General features: G+C 38.5%; 1 protein-coding gene across 4 annotated transcripts in view; it reads left to right on the forward strand.

Moving 5' to 3' along the window:
* The window catches only part of BORCS5 (BLOC-1 related complex subunit 5), a 68,607-nt gene that overhangs the window by 30,868 nt on the left and 15,828 nt on the right, over window positions 1-21,911 (forward strand). For all 4 annotated transcript variants that reach the window (XM_074357955.1, XM_010946438.3, XM_074357954.1 and 1 more), the window contains one exon: window positions 20,401-20,558. In XM_074357955.1, coding sequence (XP_074214056.1) covers window positions 20,401-20,558 — 158 coding nt within the window. The remainder of the gene's footprint in view (window positions 1-20,400; window positions 20,559-21,911) is intronic.

Here is a 21,911-nt window from a genome sequence, read left to right on the forward strand (position 1 = left end):
AGGTTTTGAGGGATTTCTTTGAATCTTGTTAGAAGGTACACTGTGGATTCTGCCAATATCCGTTGAAGACTTTGCCCATAAAGAGGATGGTAGTGTATCCAATAGGGACAAATGATCAGTGTCCCCAGATTCAGCTCTGGTGCCACCAGAAATAGAGCAAATAAAAGATATCAAAGAGTCATTTAGTTCACTTGGTTGACTATTTTGATTGCTACTGTTAAATTCTAGAATTATTTCCCCGTTTTGGGAGAAAGTAATTTCAGCATGATGCTTTTCTAAGAGGTCTCTGCCTAGTAAATGAATAGGGGTGGAGGACCTAAGGAGAAAAGGGTATGTATCTTTCAAAGAGAATAGATTCAGGGATAGGAACCTGTTGAGGTTTTTTTTTAGAGACCTCCTACTGTTTGAACTGTTTTAGTACTCCAAGGCAAGGACTGCTTTATAGCAGTGGAATTGAGCACCAAGAGTGTAGCTCTGGTGGCAGTGACAGGGACTCATCCCCAATCTGGAGAGTGGTTTCTCTGAGATGATTAAGAGGGAGAATTGGAAAGAGCCCCTAGTGCTCCTTGGAGCTCCATCACTGAGAATTAGGAGGCAGAGAAGAAAGGAAAGGCTGGCTAGAGGAATGAAAGCCTGGAGCGTTTAAGTTTTTCCAATGTCCTGGCTCTTCGCAATAATAGCAGAAACTGGGGGGTGAAGGTGGGATTGGGGTGGCATTGGCTTTGTTTAAGGGCCCTCCTTTGCCAGAGTTGAAAATGAAGGACTTTAGTGGTCTTTTAGGTGACTCATCTAGCATGTAAGTGAGCTGGTTTGCCAAACTAACTAAATCTAGAGTGGACATAGTTTTCCTTTCCACCCTGGTCCTTTTAACTGAAAGAGAAAGATGTCTGGTTCAGCCTATTAAAAAACATAGAGTTAAAAGCTGAGTCATTTCAGCATGTTAAAGAAGACCAGAATTTTCTTTGAAAACAATCTGAAGACAATTATTATAGTCATGAACAAGTTCATCAGATTTTTTTGTGCAAACTTGAATTTTATTCCAATCAGTAGGCTTAGGGAAAGCTTCTGTTACTGCTTGGTGGAGATTTTCAGCAAGTGTTCTAGCATTTTGTCAAAAGTTAGGGGTTTGTTTATCTAAATTCTGTTCTGAATGATCCCATCAGGCAGGTTTCATTCAATGTTTGGCTTGTTCTCACCAACAAGCATGCAGACCAACAGACATAAATCTGAGAAACCGGATTGGGAAGTTGAATAACTATATTAAATTCTTCAGCAAACCTATGGGGTGTCCTTGGTGATTTTAGGAAACTCTAACTATGACTTGCAATTTGGCCTTAGTCCAGGGAACATAAGAAATTGGGGATTTATTTGGATATTCAGAAGAGTAAACTTTATAAAGGGGCAGGTTCTGATAGGTTCAGAATGGGAGGGAACGGGGAGAGGTTCAAGGAAAAAAAGTGTGGCGAGAGAATTAGAATGGGGAAACTGAAGGTGTAGAGGAGGTGGAGGTGGTGCAGAAGGGAGGGAGAATGATGGCATCAGAGGTAGGAGTCAAAGAAAATGGAGGGGAAAGAGAGGCCTCTGAAGCCTTTTTACTTTCTTTTTTGTTTGCCTAAGCTAATTTATTAATTGTATTTTGCAGAGAGGCAATTTAATACTCCTGATAGTGTTTGGAAGCCTCAAAAACCAATCAAAATAGGTTTCTCATTCAGTTTTAACAATTTGAGAGTCATAGCTGTCCAGTTCTGTCTTAAGAAAAGTTTGGGGAGTTCAGAAGTTCCCTACAATGGCCATTGGTGTTCTAAATTACTTTTGGGTTAAGACATTTCATTTAGTTAGAAGTGTGCATGAAGAGGGATGGCATTTTTTAAGCATAAAACTGGGGTCACCAAAGCAGGGGCACCCTCAAAGCCTTTTGATGACTGGGATCACCTTTCTTAGAGGTTTTTCTCTAGAGCAAAAAGAGAAGTTCCTCAACAGTACCGTTTCAATAGGAACCACCTGGTTCCAAAAGGAATCAGACCAAAGGACAGCACAGTTCCAATAGGAAGAATCCAGTTCCAAAAGGAATCAGGACACAGGCCAAATGAGTAGTCTCAGAAATGACGAAACAGATCTCAGAGCCTAGAGAACTCAAAATGCAGAGAGCAGAGCTCAAAACCTAGAAGGGACTTATCCTTAAAATCCAGGGTTGGTGAGGAAGCAGTGAGCTCAGTTGGCTGTGGGTGCCAGCACCTGTTTGCTTACCAGCCTCAGAGTTTTGGGATCCCACTTCTGACACCAAGTAATGTTGACCTTAAATCTGAAACAGTCAGTTATTTTACCAGCAGAAATTGGTTTATTCAAGAATAGCAGAGAATTGCAATTCAGGACAAACAAACCATGGCAAAAATCATAATCAAGTCCAACAAATAACGGTGAGGAATGTTATTTTATAGAGAAGAAGGAGGAGGTTGGGAGGGGTTGTTTTGAACCCAAAGCCCTTTGGAGAAAAGTGATAATTCAAGGTAGTGATGATTTCTCATTGTGACTGAGTTGCTGGGGTAGTCAGTTTCTTGTAGGAGATGCAATGTACATCTTTTCCTGTTGGGGCCTGTAATTGGCAATTCTTTCTTGGTGGTGCTTCTTCTTTTGGGATCTGTCATTGACAGTTCTCTCTGTAATTAACATCAGGCAGTACTGCATGGGTGCTCCCCCTGCTGGCCTCATGACTCCATTTTAGTGAGGCTTCCCTTTTAATTTTCATCCCCAAAAGAATTTAAGAATTACTGCTGTGGATAAAGAGCCTTGCCCTTAATAGAGATCATCAGCTGCTACCTAGAATTTCATTTTTCATTTGGAATATCTTAGCATGTAGCAAAAATAGCAAATATCCGAGTCTTCATTTACCAACTTCGTCAGACTTTAATATTTTGGCCTATTAGCTTCAGATCTTTTTTTTTTTTTTTTTTTTCTCCCAAGAGAAAAACATTTCAAATAAAGTTAGAGCTCCCTCACCACCCTTTGTTACCTTCCCTAATATCACTTCTCCCTTCCTCTCTTTTGGGAATCATTGCTCTGACTGGTGTTCATCATGCCCTTGCAGTTTTTCATTACTTTACTTTTTATTACATGTTTATGTGTCTCTAAACAACATCTAATATTCTTTTATGTGTTTTGTCTTTATATGAATTGCATTCTACTGTGTTTGTCCTTCATATACTTTTTTCCTAGTTATTTTAATTTATTTATTTTTATTGAGGTATAGTATACAATGTGTCAGGTATACAGTGTCAATTTCTGGTGTATAGCATAATGTCCCAGTCATGAATATATATACATGCATTTGTTTTCATATTCTTTTTCATTAATGATTATTACAACATATTGAATGTAGTTCCCTGTGCTATACAGAAGAAATTTGTTTTTTTAATCTATTTTTATATATAATGGTTAACATTTGCAAATCTCAAACTCCCAAATATATCCCTTCCCATGCCCTTTCCCCCTCATATACTTTTATAACTTCCTTTTTTTTTTTTTGGCTTATATTTTGAGATTTATCCATGTTGATAAATGCCTCATTTTTATTACTGTGTAGTATTCCATTGTATGAATATTTCACAGTTTATTTATCCATTGTCCTGTTGATGTTGGAGTTGTTTCAGATTGTTTCACTATTAAATAGTTTTGCAGTGGGCATCCTTGGACATATCTCCTTGTGGGCATGTATGAGAGTTTTCTCTAGGATGTGTAGCTAGGAATAAATTGTTGTCTAGTAGGGCACACTTATGTTCAGCTTTACTAGATATAGTCAAATTATTCTTCAAAGTGATTGTGCTGATGTGTATCCTTACTAGCTACGTATTGAGAGTTCCTGTTGTTCCACGTCCGCAATAAACTGGATATTGTCCCAGCTGTTCTTTGTTTACTGATTAATTCAAAGACAGCGCTGTGCTTAGCAACCATCTCAAGCATAGGGTCATATGCAAACTTATTTTTTTATATCAGGCTTCCTCCTTTTAAAGGAATTGTTTTCACTTTCAGAGTTACAAATCCAAGATAACTATAACATAGCTTCTTTTTTTTTTTGCTCAGATGAATTTTTTAAAGTTTTTTTTTTTGATCACAAAGTGAATATATGCATATTTTGGATAGTTTGGAAACCAGAATTTTACTATGTATTTCCTTCTAGTGTAAACATATATGATAGGCAGTTTATTCTACAATTATAAACTTGCTAAATTTGTCATTTTATATCACAGTTTCCCTTAAGATTGTATTGTGGCCTTTTCTATGTCACTTGATATTATTTGAAAACACCATTTAACAGCTGCATAACATTTCTTTGTGTAAACGTGTTATACTTAATCATTCTCCCCTTGGAAAACATCTTTGATACTAAAATGATACTGCAGTAAATAATCTTGATGTATGTATCTTCTGAGTTTCAGTTTGTTTCTTTGGAATAGATTTCTAGAAGAGGTCAGAAAATGTTTACAGAGTTAGATTGAGGAGATTATAAGCAAGGCATCCAGATAGAAGGAAAAAGTAGTCGAGAGAGGAAAGCAACATGGTTCAGGGGGCCACGAGATGCATTAACTTAGCTTCTCTCATATTTGAACTGAGTGGCAAATCTGTCCTTTAATTGAATTTGAACACCCTTCTCTTATTAGGGGATGATATTAGAGGTGAACTCCATCGTACCAAGGATACAGAGAGTTAGTTTTGTATTGTAGTGTTCAAGAATTGTAGAATCTTAAAATTGGAAGGGACTTTTAAAATTTTATCATCCAGTCTCCTTCCTCTTGTAGAGTCCCTGAATTGAGTGTATTTTGTAGAAGAGCTCATTGAAGCAGACTTACGGTGACTTGCTGCCTATGTGACCCCAAGGAGGTGGTTGTCGTACAAGTCAGTCTGCTCCTTTATTGGACAGCTCTGATCAGTCCAATGTGGTTCTGTCACTTAAGCCCCAGTTTGATTTTCACTGACTTTTACTTACCATTTCATTGGTTTTTTAATGAAAGGCTCCCTAAAAATAATTCTGGAAATAGTTCACCTTTATGTATTTGTCTGCTAGACTCTACTATAATTAATATGAAAACAGACATGTTTGACCTACTTTTAGTCTTTGTTTCCTTCCAAGGTATAGTTTAGTTTTATCCTGTCTTTACAGTGAAAATTATATATAGGCTAGAAAAACTTTCCACATATTGTTGTCCTTGGTAGACAGAAAAGTTCCCAAGTGTCTATAGGTACTACTCGTTTTATTATTTCTTAGAAGTTGCATGTAAGCAGAGGTTTGAGTATATAGTTCCACTAATAATAATCATTTTTCTTTCTGCCTCTTTTTTCTTTCTTTCTTTTTTTCTTGCTCAGAGGTGTTGCATATATTATCTCCTTCAAACCCCATACACTCCCTAAGGGTAGGTAGGCATTTGCCTCATGTGGCAGATATGAGGATGCTGAAGCTCAGAGAGGTGTAAAGGCTTTTTCCTGTCACACAGCTTAAAGATAGAGCCAGGTTTAAACCCAGGTCCAGTTCTTAAACCTATATATTTAACCAGTTTGCAAGTTTGTCTCCTTAAATTATGTGTATTAATTTCATCATAAACTCAGCTTGTTTCTGTTCATAAGATGTCCACGTCTTTGGGCTACTCAGTTAGTGTACCGTATTCATAGCGCGCGTGTGATTATTGGAGGTACATTGCTTCTGCTTGCCTCTCTGATAATCCCAGCTCCTCTCCTTGGCTGGGACACACCAAGGCTTTCCTTCCTATGGTTGCCTGTCTCTCCCTGGTGCCCTGTGGGGCTCCTTCCTGTTTCTGGGGAAACTGAAGCACAGGGTGAGTAAAGAGTAACAAATAATTACATAATTTTTTTCTGAATATTATCAACTGATATGTTCCAAAAAGAAGAATGTTTCCACAGCTGTGTGCTTTAGGGGGAGTGGGAAAAGTAGGGATTTTATAACTTGGGTAGCTCCTACAGCAAAAGGCAGTGACGCACATGCTTGACGGGCTTGGAGTGCAAAAGCCCCATCTCTCAGCCCTGTGATAGGAATCTTTGCATTTATGGTCACATTGGGATCCCGATATGTTATCTCAGTGAACGTGAGACCAAGGGGCAGAGGACCAAGGTGGGGACTTGTTAAATATATGATTTAATTACACTAGATCAATCAAGTTTTGACAGTGGTGACGGGATATGATGTGTGTGTGTGCTTTTAGGTAGTTGCTAGGGGAAGAGAACAAAGTTTAATCCTCCGTTTTGTTGACCTTTGGCATCACTTTTATCAGCAGTTCCACATAACCGCCTTTGCCGAATTTTCAAAAGGCTGCAGTCAAGTGATTTATAGATGAGGCCTCTTTCACTGCTTGCACAAGAGGAGCCTGTATCTTTAAACACGGGTGACGTAAGTTTACTTTAGAGACAGGAATGAGTTCATTTCTTTGGAGAGATATGAACAGAATGTGCGTCTCTTGCTCGGGTGAGAAAAAAATTTAAATCAGAACTTTGCTTGGAGGAAGTGGAATGGAGTGACTGAGCACTCAAGCCCTCAGAAGTTAGGGAGCTGTAGCCAGGGCCCAGTGGGGCCCCAGTGGTGTGTTTGCAGAACTCATCTAGATATGAGCATTCCTGAGCACACATGTATGGAGAACTGCTTTGTGTATGTCTATAAGGCACCTACGTGCCTAGGGTCAGAGTTTCAGAGAGAAAAAAATACATGATTCCGTCCTCAAGGACCTTACCAGGTAATTGAAGAAAAAGCAGGAATGTCAATAATAATACACAGAAAGGTTGCTGTGGTGAATGGTAAAAATGAACCTTCAACCACATGTGTTCCAGAGATACGGCTCCTAAAGAGTGAGATTTAGTTATAAATGAGCTATGTTGCTGCTGAAAACATTTTGGTTCCAAAGTATAACCAAGTCTCAAATAAGCAAAACTGTCCAAAGCATAAATTAGGAGGAAATGGTATTTTAAATTAATTTCTCAAGTACGTTGCCAGATTGTGGACACTAGAATTTCAAGCATTGGCAACTCCACAGCTCTGAGGGTTTGGCTACTATATTATCTCCCTTAAATTACAGTCATATTTCTGTTACCTGAAATCATTAATTTTCAGTATTTCTTCTTTGTTAATTCCAGTGCTTATTTCCATCACTCTGATTTGTTATCAAGCTTATTATTACCATTAGTTTACTTAGTGTCAGGGGACAATAAAATCTGCCTCCTAAGGGTGTCCTGACAAATAAGATAAAGTATATAACATGTTCAGCACAGTGCTTGACAGAGAGAGAGCCATCATTAATGTTACTATTGTTTTTCTTGAAATATAGTGCTTTATACAGTGCCTGACATACAGTTAAATTTTGGTAAATTATAGTAACTTGTGGCTTATTGTTTACGAAGGGCTTTAATATATCTCGTTTAATCCTCTCAGCTACCGTCAAGCTGCATAATTTTATCCCTCTTTTACTGATAGAGAAACTGAGGTTATGTGTATCCATCAGGTTTTCTGGCTGATTTTAGCAGAGAAGGAATTTACTGAAAGGACAGTGGATAGTTTACAAGATCTCCAGAAGAGCTCTAGAATCAGATTTTGGACAACCTACCCAAGCACAGTGGCCACAGTCATGCCACACAACTGACCCATTGAGGTCACCGCTGCTCTCGTGACCAAGTGCTTGACATGCCTTGTGCCACACACAGTGCCGGCTGGCTGTGGGGACTGGACTTTGCCACTGGTTCTGCTGCTGCTGCTCCCTCAGAAACACTGTTTTTCCAAAACCTGCTGTCACCAGAGAACGTACCTCGCGGAAGGCCCCTGTTTTGCAGCATTTGCTCCCTGTTTAGAGGCTGGGGTGGGTGCATGAATGGGTGGACCTTCCTCATGTGCTTGTGTTCTAGCTGCAGGGCAGGTGGGAAAAAAGAGGCTCTTGGCTCATCAGCTTCTGGTATAATAGGCGACTAGGTTCTCGTATGTGACACTTTGTTTTATTGCCACCTCCTTTCATACTCAGAGTAAGGGTCTTCTGAATTGCAATGTGCTCCTTTCTGCAGATCATTCTAAATTAGTCTTGATTTTGTCATCAAAGAAACATGTTATAGCAGTCTAGACTGATACTTTGTCTCTCTCCTCATAGAAGCATGGAATTTTCAAAGTTTAGACTTGGAAGAAAACATGGTTCAATTTGCTCAGTTTTCAGGGAAGGAAATGGGACTGACTTTCCCCCTTGGTTTCTCCTTTTCTAATTTTCATTTTCTTCCCTATTGGCCACAGAATTTTTGGCCACTTGATTAGAGGGGTATTGTGAAATATTTCAATCTATTTGACTTTTCTGGTTGTGTAAAATGTACATAACAAAAGTTACCATCTTAACCCTTTTGAGCGTGTAATTTAGTGGCATTACGTACATTCATATTATCATGAACATCCCACCATCCGTCTCCAGAATGTTCCCATACTTACTATTTTCTCCTCTCCTCAGCTCCTGGCAACCTTTCTTTCTACTTTCTTTCTCTAGGAATTTGACTATTCTTTGTACCTTACGTAAGTGGAATCATACAATATTATTTGCTCTTTTGTGTCTGGTTTATTTCACTTAGCATAATGTTCTCAAGATTTATCTTATGTTGTAGCATGTGTCAGGATTTCCTTCCATTGTAGACTGAATAATCTAACATTGTATGTATATACCACATTCTGCTTATCCATTGATCACTTGATGGATGTTTTTGGGTTGCTTCCACGTCTTAATGTGAATAATGCTGCTATGAACGTGAGGATGCAAATACTTCTTTGAAACCTTACTTTCAGTTCTTTGGCATATATACCTGAAAGTGGAATGGCTGGTAATCATGTGATAATTCTATGTTTAATTTTTTGAGGACCTTCCATACTATTTACTACACTGACTGTACCATTTTACTTTCCCGTCAACAGTGTACAAGGGTTCTGATTTCTCCACATTCTCACCAACACTTCTTGTTATTTTCTATTTTTTTGATAGTAGCCATCCTAATGAGTGTGAGGTAGTCTCGTATTGTAGTTTTGATTTGCATTTCCCGTATGATTAGTGATTTTGAGCATCTTTTCATGTGCTTATTAGCTATTTGTATATCTTCTTTGGAGGAACATCTAAGTCTTTTGACCGTTTTTGCATTGAGTTGTGTTTTTATGTTGAATTTTAGGAGCTTTAAAAAAATGTACTCTGCATATTAATCCCTTATCAGTTACATGATTAGCGTGTATTGGCTCCCATTCTCTGGACTGCCTTTTTACTCTTTGATAGGGCTTTTTGATGCATAAAATTTAAAAATTTTCATAAAGTCCAGTTTGTCTATTTTTTCCTCTTATTGACTGTATCTTTGGTGTCATGTCCAAGAAATCATTGCCAAATCCATGTCTTGATGCTTTTGCCCTTTGTTTTCTTTGAAGAGTTTTATAGTTTTAGGTCTCTGATTCATTTTGAGTTAATTGTTGTAGGTGGTGGTAGATAAAAGTTCAGCTTCATCTTTTGCATGTGGATCTCCAGTTTTCTCAGCACCATTTGCTGAAAAGACTGTTCTTTCCCCCATTGAGTGGTCTTGACACCCTTGTAGAAAATAGTTTGACCATATGTATGAAGGTTTATTTCTGCTCTTTGTTCTATTCCATTGATCTTTAAGTCTGTGTTTATGCCAGTAGCACATTGTTTTGATTATTACAGGTCTGTAGTAAGTTTGAAATCACAAAGTGTGAGTCTTCCAGCTTTTCTCTTCTTTTTCAGGATTGTTTTGACTATTGAGAATTCTTTGAGATTCCATATGAACTTTAGGATGTGTTTTTCTATTTCTGCAAAAAATGTTGGAACTTTGATAGGCATTATGTTGAAACTGTGGATCACTTTGGGTGATATTGACATCTTAATAATATTACGTCTTCCAGTTTATGAAACATGAGTTGTCTTTCCATTTATTTGTGTCTTCTTCAACTTCTTTCAGCAGTGTTTTGGACTGTTGATTGTACAAGTCTTTCATCTCCTTGGTTAATTCCTAAGTATTTAATTTTTTTGATATTACTATAAATGTAATTGTTTTCTTAATTTCCTTTTTGATTGTTCATTGTTAGCGTACAGAAATGCAACTGACTTTTTGTGTGTTGACTTTGTATCCTGCTACCTTACTATATTCATTTATTATAAATTTCCCCTTTAGTGTGCTTTGCTGCATCCCTTAAGTTTTATGTTATGTTTTTGGTTTCTTTGTCTCAGTTTTTTAATTTCCCTTGTGATTTCTTCTTTGATCCCATTGGTGGTTTAATTTCTACAAGTTTGTGAATTTTTCAATTTTCCTTTCTTTATTTCTAACTTCAACCTGTTGTGGTAAGAGAAGATACTGTGTATCTCTCTTTTAAAATCTGTTGAGATTTAACTTGTAGCCTGACATACGATCTATCCTGGGAAATGTCCCATGTGGACTTGAAAAGCTCTGTGTTCTATTGTTGGGTAGAGTGTTCTGTATATTTCTGTTACATATAATCGGTTTACTGTGTTGTTCAAATCCTCTGTTTTCTTACTTACCTTTTGCTGATTGTTCTAGCCATTATTGAGAATGGGATATTGACATCACAAACTATTGTTGTAGAACTACCTCTCATGTCAGTTTGGTCAGTTTTTGCATAATATAGTTTGATGGTCTGTATCTAGGTGCGTTAATGTTTATAAGTGTTATGTCTTTTGCTGATTTGAAACGTTTATTAATATATAATGTCCTTCTTTGTTTCTTGTAAACTTTTTTGATTTGAAGTATATTTTGTCTGAATTAGTATGACTATCCCTTCTCTCTTTTGTCTACTATATGTGTGAAATATCTTTTACCATCCTTTCTCTTTCAACCTGTTTGTGTTTTTGGGTGTGAAGTGAGTCTTTTGTAGATAGAATATAGTTGGATCACACTTTTTTTTTTTAAATCCATGATGCCACTCTTGTCTCTTGATTTGAGAGTTTATTCCATTTACATTCAAAGTAATTACTGATGAGGAGGGACTTACTTCTGTCACTTTGCTCCTTGTTTTCTTTTATACTTTATAGCTTTTTTGGCCCTTATTTTCCAGCTGCTTTTGTGTTTAGTTGATTTTTTTAGTGAAATGTTTAAATTCCTTTCTCATTTTCTTTTGTATATTCTTTATTTTATTTGCTAATATTATGGGGGTTATATTTTACATACTAAAATGTATAACACTCTAAATAAAATTTATATCAGATTAGCTTCAGTACCATAAAAATTCTGCTCCTTTATAACTCCATCTTCACTCCTGTCAGTTGTAGATGTCACAAAATTACCTTTATATACATTGTCCAAAAACATAAACTAACAATTTTTTAAAAATATGCTAGTCTTTTAAATCATGTAGAAAGCAAAAAGTGGAGTTACACGCCATTGTTATAATAATGCTAGCATTTGTAATTGCCTGTGTATTTACCTTTACTGAGATCTTTATTCATACAGCTCCAAATTACTGTCAGGTATCCTTTCCTTTCAGGACTGTAGGACTCTGTTTAGCATTTCTTTCAGGGCAGGTCTAGTGGTAATGAACTCCCTCAGCTTTTGTTTATCTGGGCATGTCTTAATTTCTCCCTCACTTTTGAAAGACAATTTTGCTGCATATAAGATTCTTGATTGACAGGTTTGAATATAAAAGCACTTTGAATATATCAGCCCACTGCCTTCTAGCCTCCAAAGTTTCTGTTCAGAAATCTGATAATCTTACTGAGGATCCCTTATATGGAATAAGTTGCTTTTCCCTTGCTGCTTTCAAAATTGTTTTTCTCTCTGATTTTTGACAGTTGGATTGATTATACAGATCTTCCTCAGCTTTTGATAGGATTATGTTTCAGTAAACCCAGCATAGGTTGAAGAAGATGTTGTAAGCTGAAAATGCATTCAATACACCTAACCCCTACCAAATATCATAGCCTAGCTTAGCCAGCCTTAAACACGCTCCGAACACTTGCATTAGCCTACAGTTGGGCAAAATCATCTAACGTAAAGCCTATTTTATAATAAAGTGTTGACTATTTCATGTAATTTACTGAATACTGTCTGAAAGTGAAAAAAGAATGGTTGTCTGCATGCAGAAAGGTTTTAAGTATACCATTGTGATCACATGGCTGACTTGGAGCTATGGCTCACTGCTGGTGCCCAGTGTCATGAAAGAATATCATACTACATATTGCTAGCCTGAGAAAAGATCGAAATTCAAGGAGCAGTTTCTACTGAGCATGTATTGCTCTGCACCACTATAAAGTTGAAAAATCATTAAGTTGAACCATCATAAGCTGTGGACCGTCTGTAATGTGTCCTCGTGTGGATCTCTTAAAGTTCATCCTACTTGGAGTTTGTTGAACGTCTGAATTTATACATTCATGTCTTTCATAAAATTTGGGGAGGTTTCAGCCAGTATTTCTTCAAGTATTTTCTTTGCTTCTTTCTCTTTTCTCCTTTTGGGACTGCTGCAATGTGTTTGTCGGTCTGCTTGGTGGTGTCCCACGGGTCCCTTAGGGCTCTGTTTACTTTTCTTCAGTCTTTTCCTCGGACATGGTAATTTACATTGTCCTACTTCAAATTCACTGATTCTTCTGCCTGCTCAAATCTGCCTTTGAATCACTCTAGTGAAATTTTCATTTTAGTTATGGTAATATTCAGTTCCAGATTTTTTTTGTTTGTTTCTTTTTAGGTTTTCTATCTCTTGAAGTATCTCCATTTTGTTCATACATTATTTTTCTTGACTTTCTCCATGCCTTCCTTTAGTTGTTTGAGCATCTTTAAGACGGTTGTTTAAAAATAATTGTGTAGTAGATCTGTAATCAGATCTTTTTCAGGGACAGTTTCTGTTGGGTTGTTTGTACCTTTGAGTTCTTTTCTGTTTCTTGTGGGCTTTATGATTTTTTGTTGTTGTTGAATACTGGACTTTGAATCTAATAATAAAATAACTCCAGAAATCAGATTCTTCTCCTTTCCTAGGGTTTGCTGGCTTTTGCTTTTGTTTTTTGTTTTTATTTTTGTTTGCTTGTTTTTTTAATTGTTGTAGGCTGTCTCACTGCTGAGGATCAGCTTGAAGTTTAGGGTCTTCTTAGATCTTTTCTGAGCCTGACCCTTTCCTGGACATGCACAATGGCTTTCTGATTTTCCCTGTATATGTAGTTGCTTTTGAATGTTTGACGTCGAGCTCCAAAAGGGGAAAAAGAGAAAAATGAAAGGGAAGAAGAAAGGTGCCAGCCCTTTCAATTCCCTGCAAGTCACTTCAGCTGGAGGGAGAGGGGCCCATAACAGTGGAAGATGTGCAACAGCAGTGGCCACTGCCTCCTTCTCTGCACCTTTGTGATTAGAAGCCAGTGATCAGAATACAGGCTGCTGATATTTGGAGGGCAGGGTCCTTTTGCCCGCCCTGGCTCCTGCAAGCTGTGTGTATGTTGCTCCAGGAATACACAGCTTCCTGCCACAGGGGTTCAGGGATGCATAAAGGCTGCTCTGCTAAGAGCTGAAAAGTGACTGAAATAAGCCACAGTTTACCATCCAAGCCTTACCCTGGAAGTGACTCCAGAGTTCCAAAATAGTTGCATCAGATAGATTCTACCTGAGCAAATGTTGTCTAGGTGGGAAGACAGATTCCTGGTGCTTCCCTTTCGGCCGTCTTCCCAGAGTCCCCTCTATGTTTAATTTTTTTAAGGAACTGCCATGCTGTCTTCCACAGTGGGTGCACCATTTTACATTCTCACCAGTAATGCACAAGGGTTCCAGTCTCACCACATCCTCACCAACACTTATTATTTTCTGTTATTTGGATTGTAGCCATTCTAATGGTTAAGTGGTATCTCATTGTGCTTTTGTTCTGCATTTCCCTAATGATTAGTGATGTTGAGCATCTTTAATGTGCTTATTGACATTTGTATATCTTTGGAGAAATGCCTCTTTGAGTCCTTTGCCCATTTTTGAATTGGGTTTGGGGGTTTTTTTTTTTTGGTTCTTTTTAATTTTAGTCTCTACATCTGCTTTTTTGTATTTAACTCTGCTTCTTCTGGCAATTTGCTTGAGGAGTGGTTTCATTTTTAAATTATTTTCTATAGTGCTGTTACATAGAAGGAGGTGCTAGCAAATACTCATATATGGTAGGATTGGTCAGTCATACAGCCAGATTTTGACACCCTGCTTATTTGACTATGGCAACAGCTGGTTGTTGGAGATTTGGGGGACACTGAGGAAATTAACATGAATTGAGTACCTTTTCTCTGCCAGATACTGTGCTAGGCATAACTAGATAGAATTCTCACAGTACTCCTTTAATGTAGACAGTATTTAATTTATAGATAGTATTTAATTTATAGGGTTTGAGTTCAAGTTAAATGTCTTCCCTTACATCACATAGGTAGTAAATGGCAATCCTTGGATTTAAATTTCCAGGTCCACCTGACTCAAAAGCTTATACTTTTTAAATTATCTCACGCTGCCTCCCTTCTCTGGCCTTTAAGTTCAACAGCAGAGCAACTCTTTGAACCTATATATTGTTAAAGGAGGATAATGAGTTGAGCCTTTTGCTTTATTCTTTGGGAGGAAGAAGTGAAGGAGATTATGAAAAGCTAAGTTAAGTTTATAACAGTGGGCAGGATTTCTTGAAGATACTGAGGTGTCTCATTTGTGGATACTGATCACCTTTGGAAAACCTGTGTCTGCTTTTGGTTGTTGACATCGTCTGTTCTTGTTTCTTTGGTCTCATAAGCCAGGGCCCTTGGCCATGGACACAAATGGGTGCCTGAACCTGAGGGACGAAGGGCTTTCTGTAACCTACAGCCAATTCCCTAGAAGCCTGAGTGCCCCTACACCTCCTGAGTCTTAAGAAAGGCAAGGGTAAAGGGAACAGATACCAATCAAGATCCTACTGTAGGCTAGGCAAACCCTAAAGGGAGGTGGTTATCACCCCCAATTTTACATGGGAAAACTGAGGCTCAGAGGTATAAGGTGAACTGTCCAAATCTACGCAGCTAATAAATAATGGAACTCAGATCAGCTCTCCCCATGTTTCCTTAGTCCATTTGGGCTGCTGTAACGAAATACCATAGACTGGGTGCCTTGTAAGCAGCAGAAATTTATTTCTCACAGTTCTGGAAGTTGGGAAGTCCAGGATCAGGGTGCTAGCAGATTCAGTGCCAAGTGAGGGACCACTTCCTGATTCATAGACGGCTGCGTCCTCACATGGTGGGTGGGCCGTCAGGCCCTCTGGTGTCTCTTTTGTAAGGGCGCTAATCCAATTCATTAGGGCTCCACCCTCATGAGTAATTGCCTCCCAAAGGCCCTGCCTCATAGCATCACATTAGGGATTAGGTCTCAGCATATGAATTTGGGGGGGGACACAGACATCCAGTCTTTTGTCTTCCTTGGCCCTTGGGGTAGTTACTGAAAGCTGTTAGGAGGGAGATCCTGGGAGGATTGTTTCTCTCCACACCAAACATCATGATGGCTTGGCATGTCATACTCGGCTTGTCTGCACTTGCAGTCTCTCCTGCCACATAGTTTAACCAGAACAATCATGGTAGCCATTCTAGGCGGCGGCTTCTCCTGGGTGAGATTGATGTGCCTCTGAAGTGACCAGATGGATATAAAAGCTCCTAAGGGGACCAGTCATGGAGGACACCCTTTTCTAAATACCCCAAAGGAGTTGATCACTAACACACATCGTCAGGTCCTGTCCAAGCTGGACAAGTGTTTTTAGACTTTTCCCTCTCTGTAAAGGCAGAGGAGGGAGTGCCTTTGAGAACGAGAGTTTACGTTAGGTAAGCAATACACATGGCGTATGTACTTTGGACTTTGAAATATACTGTGACCAACAGAGTCCAAAATCCCCTATTAGTTTTGGGGGGGATTTCTTTTTTTTTTTTTTTTTATAATCTGTTGCTTAATTGTATCTTCACAATAACTTTTGTTAAAGTTACACACATTCTGCTTTCTGGATTCTGTAGCAGGAAATGGAGCTTGTTACCCTATTTCCCTAATATGAGCCCCACTACTCATAATACTCATTTCTAGTCCTGGAAGCAGCTAAGCCTCTAAAAGTTAACAAATTCAGTTTGGTAATAGCATAGGTTAATACCCATATGACTCTGTTGTATGCTTTAGAAAAACTTTTTTTCCTACCTGACATTTCAGACAGAAAAAGATTGCTCAGCAAAATAGTTTCCAAATTTCTAACCCTGATGATTTTTCCACTCAACACTTTACACAAAGAGGTAGGTACAGATGGCAGTTTGCTGGGTCTGTGTAGGATTCAGTCTTGGTCCTCACCCTTCCCCTGGAGCCCACTCTCCATTCCTGTATAAACAGAGTGGTTTCAGCAGGTCTTAGGAAATGTCTCCTGTATTTACCATTTGCAAATATGGAGTCTATTAGATCAGATTTTTTTAAAATTTTATTAATAGACTTTTTTTTTTTTAAGAGTAGTTTCAGGTTCACAGCAGAATTGAACAGAAAATACAGAGTTCACACATGGCCCTCCCCACCCACACATTTATGCTCCCCTACCCTCAGCATCCCTCATCAGTGTGGCGTATTTGGTACAGTCGATGAACCAACATGGACGCATTATTGTCAACCAAAGTCCATAGTTTACATTAAGGTTCATTCTTGGTGTTGTACATTCTATGGGTTTTGACAAATGTGTATTGCCACGTAGCCACCACTGTAGTGTCACACAGAATAATTTCATTGCCCTAAAAATCCCTTGTGCTCCATCTATTCATTCCTCCCTCCCTCGCTCTCCCCAAACCCCTGGAAGCAATGATCCTTTTATTGTTTCTGTAGATTAGATCAGGTTTTTAACTCAAAAACATCTATTTTGTGTGCATCACTGTTTTAAGCTAAAGAAGAATTAGAAGGCTGAGGAGAATGGCCTTGATCTTCAGCACAGTAAAGAAGACATAATTTATAAACTTTATTTGACATGAAAAACTAACCATAAATAGGTGGAAGAATAGAGTATTAGGAGTGAAGTGCCAATTTCTGGGAGCTCTTTTTCTAATAGGAAGCTTACCCTTTGTAATATGATTTGCAAATATTTTCTGCTTTTTTTTTTTTAACTTACACTGTTTTTTCGTCATAAGGAGTCTTAATTTTTGTCTTGTTGGAGGTATCAGTGTTTACTTTATGGCCTTTGCACTATCTTGGCCCTCTTTTTTTTCCTTCTCTTTATTTTTAAGTTTTTTTTAATTGAAGTATACTTGGTTTACAGTGTTGTGGTAATTTCTGGTGTTCAGCATAGTGATTCAGTTACACATATATACATACTACTTTTCATATTCTTTTACATCATAGGCTATTACAAGATACTGAAAATAGTTAGTTCCCTGTGCTGTACAGTAGGATGTTGTTATGTGTTTTGTATATAGTAGTGTACATCTATAAATCCCCACTTTTGATGGTACAGAATCACTCATTCCTCTTCCCATGGTGCCTCCTCAATCTTTTTCTACTTCACTCCTGGATTGACAGCAAAAAATTTTAGGTTCCTTTCTTCCCAAGTCTGCATTCCTAGAACTGAATTCTTTTCAGTAATAGGATAGCCCTTGATCATTTTGTTAGGAGATTTTAGTGGTCTGAAAAGTCTCCCATTTTCTTGGTTGCAGGCACTCTAGACAACAGTTTGGCAGTTTCTCATAAAACTAAACACGCAGTTGTCATGCAACCCAGCATTTGCATTCGTGGGCATTTATCCCAGAGAGAGGGAAGCTTAAGTTTACACAAAAACCTGTCTAACAACTGTTCATAGCAGCTTTGTAATAACCCCAAACTGGAAACAACCCAAATGTCTTGCAGTGGGTGAATGGTTAACCAAACTCTGGTACGTACCTACCGTGGAATACTACTCGGAAATAAAAAGGAACAAACTGTTGGTACAAGCAACATCTTAGATGAATGTCTGAGGTATTACGCTGGGTGAAAAAAGCCAATCCCAATAGTTGTATTATTGCGTTTTTAAACTTTTTTTTTATTGAAGTATAGTCAGTCTACAGTGTTGTATCAATTTCTGGTGTACAACATACTGATTCAGTTAGACATGTATATTTCTTTTTATATTCTTTTTCATTATAGGCCATTACAAGGTATTGAATATAGTTCCCTGTGCTAAACAGTAGGGCCTTGTTGTTTTTTTATATATAGAAGTTAGTATCTGCGAATCCCAAGCTTTCAATTTATCCCTTCCCCTCGTCCCCCTGTAAGTTTGTTTGCTATGTCTGTGAGTCTGTTTCTACGTTTTTAAACATTTTTGAAATGACAAAATTTTTAAAATAGTGAGCAGATTAATGGTTGCCAGGGGTGAGGATGGGGAGAGAGGTGGATGTGGTTATGAAAAGGAGCACAAAAAATGGTGATGGACCAGCTCCATTTCAGACTATGGTAGTTGGTACGTAGACCAACACATGTGAGAAAGTTGTCTGGAACTAAACACACACGCACACACATTCAAATATAAGTAGAGTGGGACGCTGGAATTGGATCAGTGGATTGCATCAGTGTCAGTATCCTGATTGTGATGTTGCATTACAGTTTTGCAAGATGTTGCCTGTGGCGGAAACTGGGTGAAGGGGTACACGAGATCTTATACATAGGATCTCAGTAAAAATTTCAGATTAAAAAAATAAATCCTTATTTCTGCAAATACCAGCCTCATCAAAAGCTGCTTCGGGAGGCAGGTTCAGGGGGAGCTCCTGGTGCTCTCCTGTGTTAGGGTGGCCAGTGGTGCCACGAAGGCCCTGGTGCTGGCGGTGGAGTGTGGGGGTGCAGGTCACACTCTGCTTTGTCAGGCCAGATGAAGATGTGAGAGGATTCTCTGGAATGGCCCCACTGCGGAGCCCAGCCTACAGCCTGTTTAGTGGGGAAAGAGCCTGATTTAGGGCCTACGATCTCAGAACCAGTGAGGGTTTGACATTGGTGGTTGCAGGGCTGGAGCGGGAAAGAGTTCCCAAGCCGAGCCTTGATGTGGGTGAGTCCGGCCTGATGTGTGAGCCACTGTCGTCTTTACTTCGATCCCCGTGCTGTGCCGTGGCCTGGTGTGAGCGTGCCAGCTGTGGGAGGGGGTCCCCTAGATCCCCAGGACCCTCCTAGGGATGCTCTGAAGTCAAAACTGTTTTCACAGTGATACTTGGACATTTGCTAATTATGTTCTGTTACAAGCATACAGGGGAGTTTGTCAGCGGCTACCTGATGTGAAATAGCAACAGAGTAAATGCAGAAGCAGGTGTGAGAATCCAGCTATTTTCTGTGAAACCAGACACTTAAAAGACTTACAAGAACTGTAAACCACTACCACTTTCTCACGTTTTTGTTTTGGAAGATAGTTATTTTCCTTAAAATATGTTATCTATGTTAACATGTAATGAGCTTATTTTTATTTTTAAATGATTTAATAAATACTTGAGAATTTTCCCAGTTGTAATTTTTAGTAGGTGAATACGAATTTAAACTACATACACAGATGCTCTTTGGGGTCCTTAGTAAATTTTGAGAGGGTAAAGGGGTCCTAGCACCAAAGAGTGTGCCAACCTTTGGGTTGATAAGAAGCATGCGACCAGAAATCGGGAGGCTCAAGTTCTAGTTGGGCCTTAGCCAGTGACCCTGAGCAAGTCATTTGGCCTCTTTCGTTGTTATGTCTTCTTTTGTAAATGCTAATAATTATCCTGCTCTACACACCTTAAAGGTAAGGTAATCCTGAATGAAAGGCTTTGAAAATATATCCTACTCATGTTTAACGGAACGTAATAGTTACCCAACAAAACTCATGTTGGAGGGAAATGTAAAGAATGAGGCTTATGGCAGGTTAGCTCATGCTCTGTTCACTTACAAAATTTTTTCACTTTTGCATCTCCTCCCAACATTTTCCTTGTATATTTTCTTTCTTTTTTCAGTTTCTCAGACAGCCATTTTGATTATTAAAAGGATTTAAGTAAGTACACCTTCCAGGGTTTTCCATCAGGGAGGGATTTATATTGCTGATACCATGAAGTAGTGCCAGAAGGTCAGGAGCTCTGTCTTGGAGAAACCACTTACTGTGTGACTTTAGGAAAGTTACTTAACCTCTCGGTGTCTTGGGTTCCTCATCTGTAAAATGGGCTAATAATAACTTACTTTCCTGGGCAGTTATGAGTGTGAAAAATAATGCACCAGCAGCATTTTGCAAGTGCTTGGCACATAATAGATACCCCATAAAGGATAGTTGGTGTGATTGTCATTAGCATATGACAGAAAATGTGAGATTAAATTTAAACCTCTTCCTCTGTCTTCATTGAACTTGTTATTAAGCTACTTTATTCCCAAGTTTATTGGTAGTTTCCATTTCACTTCATTTGATTTTCTTCTTCTTCTTTTTTTTTTTTTTTTGCTTCGAAGGGTTGCTGAGTGGTCAGACTTCCCCAACAAACACCAAATTGGAGAAACTGGATTCTCAGCAGGTGTTGCAGCTCTGCCTCCGCTATCAGGACCACCTCCATCAGTGTGCAGAGGCCGTTGCTTTTGATCAGAACGCTTTGGTTAAACGAATCAAAGAGGTAAAGTATTGTGAGAAAATACCATTGCCTACTTATGGTGATTCCCTGTGACTCCTGAGTCCTTTTCTCCTGGGCGGTAGAGCCAGTGATCCAGACTTTCTGGGAAATAGTCATTTTCTATCTAAATGTCTTGACATACTGGGGAGATTGTCTTTCTCAGCAGTAAAATGTGATGTTGGAAAACTGTGGGTCCACGGAGTAGACTAATCTGGAGTCTGAATCCTGGTTTACCTCTTATTTGCTGGGATAAGTTACTTCTCTTGGTCTCAGTTTTCTCATCTGAAAAATGGGTCCCACCATGATAACCTACCCCAAGGGTTGAGTGAAGATTATTAAATTGCTCAGTAAGTGTTAACTGTTATTAGTATGTGTGAAGTCCTGCCGTACTGATTTGCTTTTGCTAACATTATGTCTTCAAATTGACTTCAGCTCCTTCTTGTGTGTAATTTATATTTTGTTTTCCAGTTGGGTATCGGTTCCTTAAGAGCAGGACCCCTGACATCTCCCTCAATTTGTATTTTTTTCACTGCGTTAGCAGGAAAAGCTCGGTGATTCTTATTGGTTGGTTGGAAATGATTATGCCTACTTAACCCACATGGTTTTTGTGAGGAAAGAAGCAAGATAATTCATGTGACAGTACTTGGTAAATGAGAGAGCATGGTACAAATGTTGAATAATTATGAATTACAGTTAAGTAGGCACTTTTCTGAAGCATTTAAATATGTCATTGACTGGTCCACTGCATGGCACAGCTCTGGGAGCACCAAGGTATAGGTAAATACATTTTCCAAAGTTTTCAACCAAGAAGAGTTTTATATTCCTGATTCCCTGAAGTCATGTTGAATAAAAAAAAAGGAAGTCAGGGCTGTATCCTGGCGAAACCACTTATGTGAATGGCACTCCCTGGAGTTTAACAAAATAGTCCTGGTCATTGACTCAGGCAAGAGAAGATGGACCTGAGGAAACATACAAGTAAAGGGTGGAAAATCACTGCTAATTAATGATTAGTTAGTAATAGACATACTACATCCTTGGGATTTCAGTGTAGTCATTAATTACATTGATATATTTGTTTGCCAACACCTCCAGTATTTTCATACTTAACCTTTCATAAAATGTATTTATGTGCTTCTCTCATGGATTAAATACATTTATATGGAAGACTATTTAATATGACCTTTTATGTCAGTTGGCATTGATGTAGCCTTTCAGATATGATATTTGTAACATTATGATCTACAGAGCTCTAAGTCCCAGACATGACAATGCATTAGAATCATTGGGATTTTTTTGTTTGTTTTAATACTGAATTCTCTCCCCTCGTAGATCTAGGATGTGGTCTCTGAATCATTA

The sequence above is a fragment of the Camelus bactrianus genome, chromosome 34 (assembly GCF_048773025.1).
Source record: "Camelus bactrianus isolate YW-2024 breed Bactrian camel chromosome 34, ASM4877302v1, whole genome shotgun sequence".
Classification (NCBI taxonomy): domain Eukaryota; kingdom Metazoa; phylum Chordata; class Mammalia; order Artiodactyla; family Camelidae; genus Camelus; species Camelus bactrianus.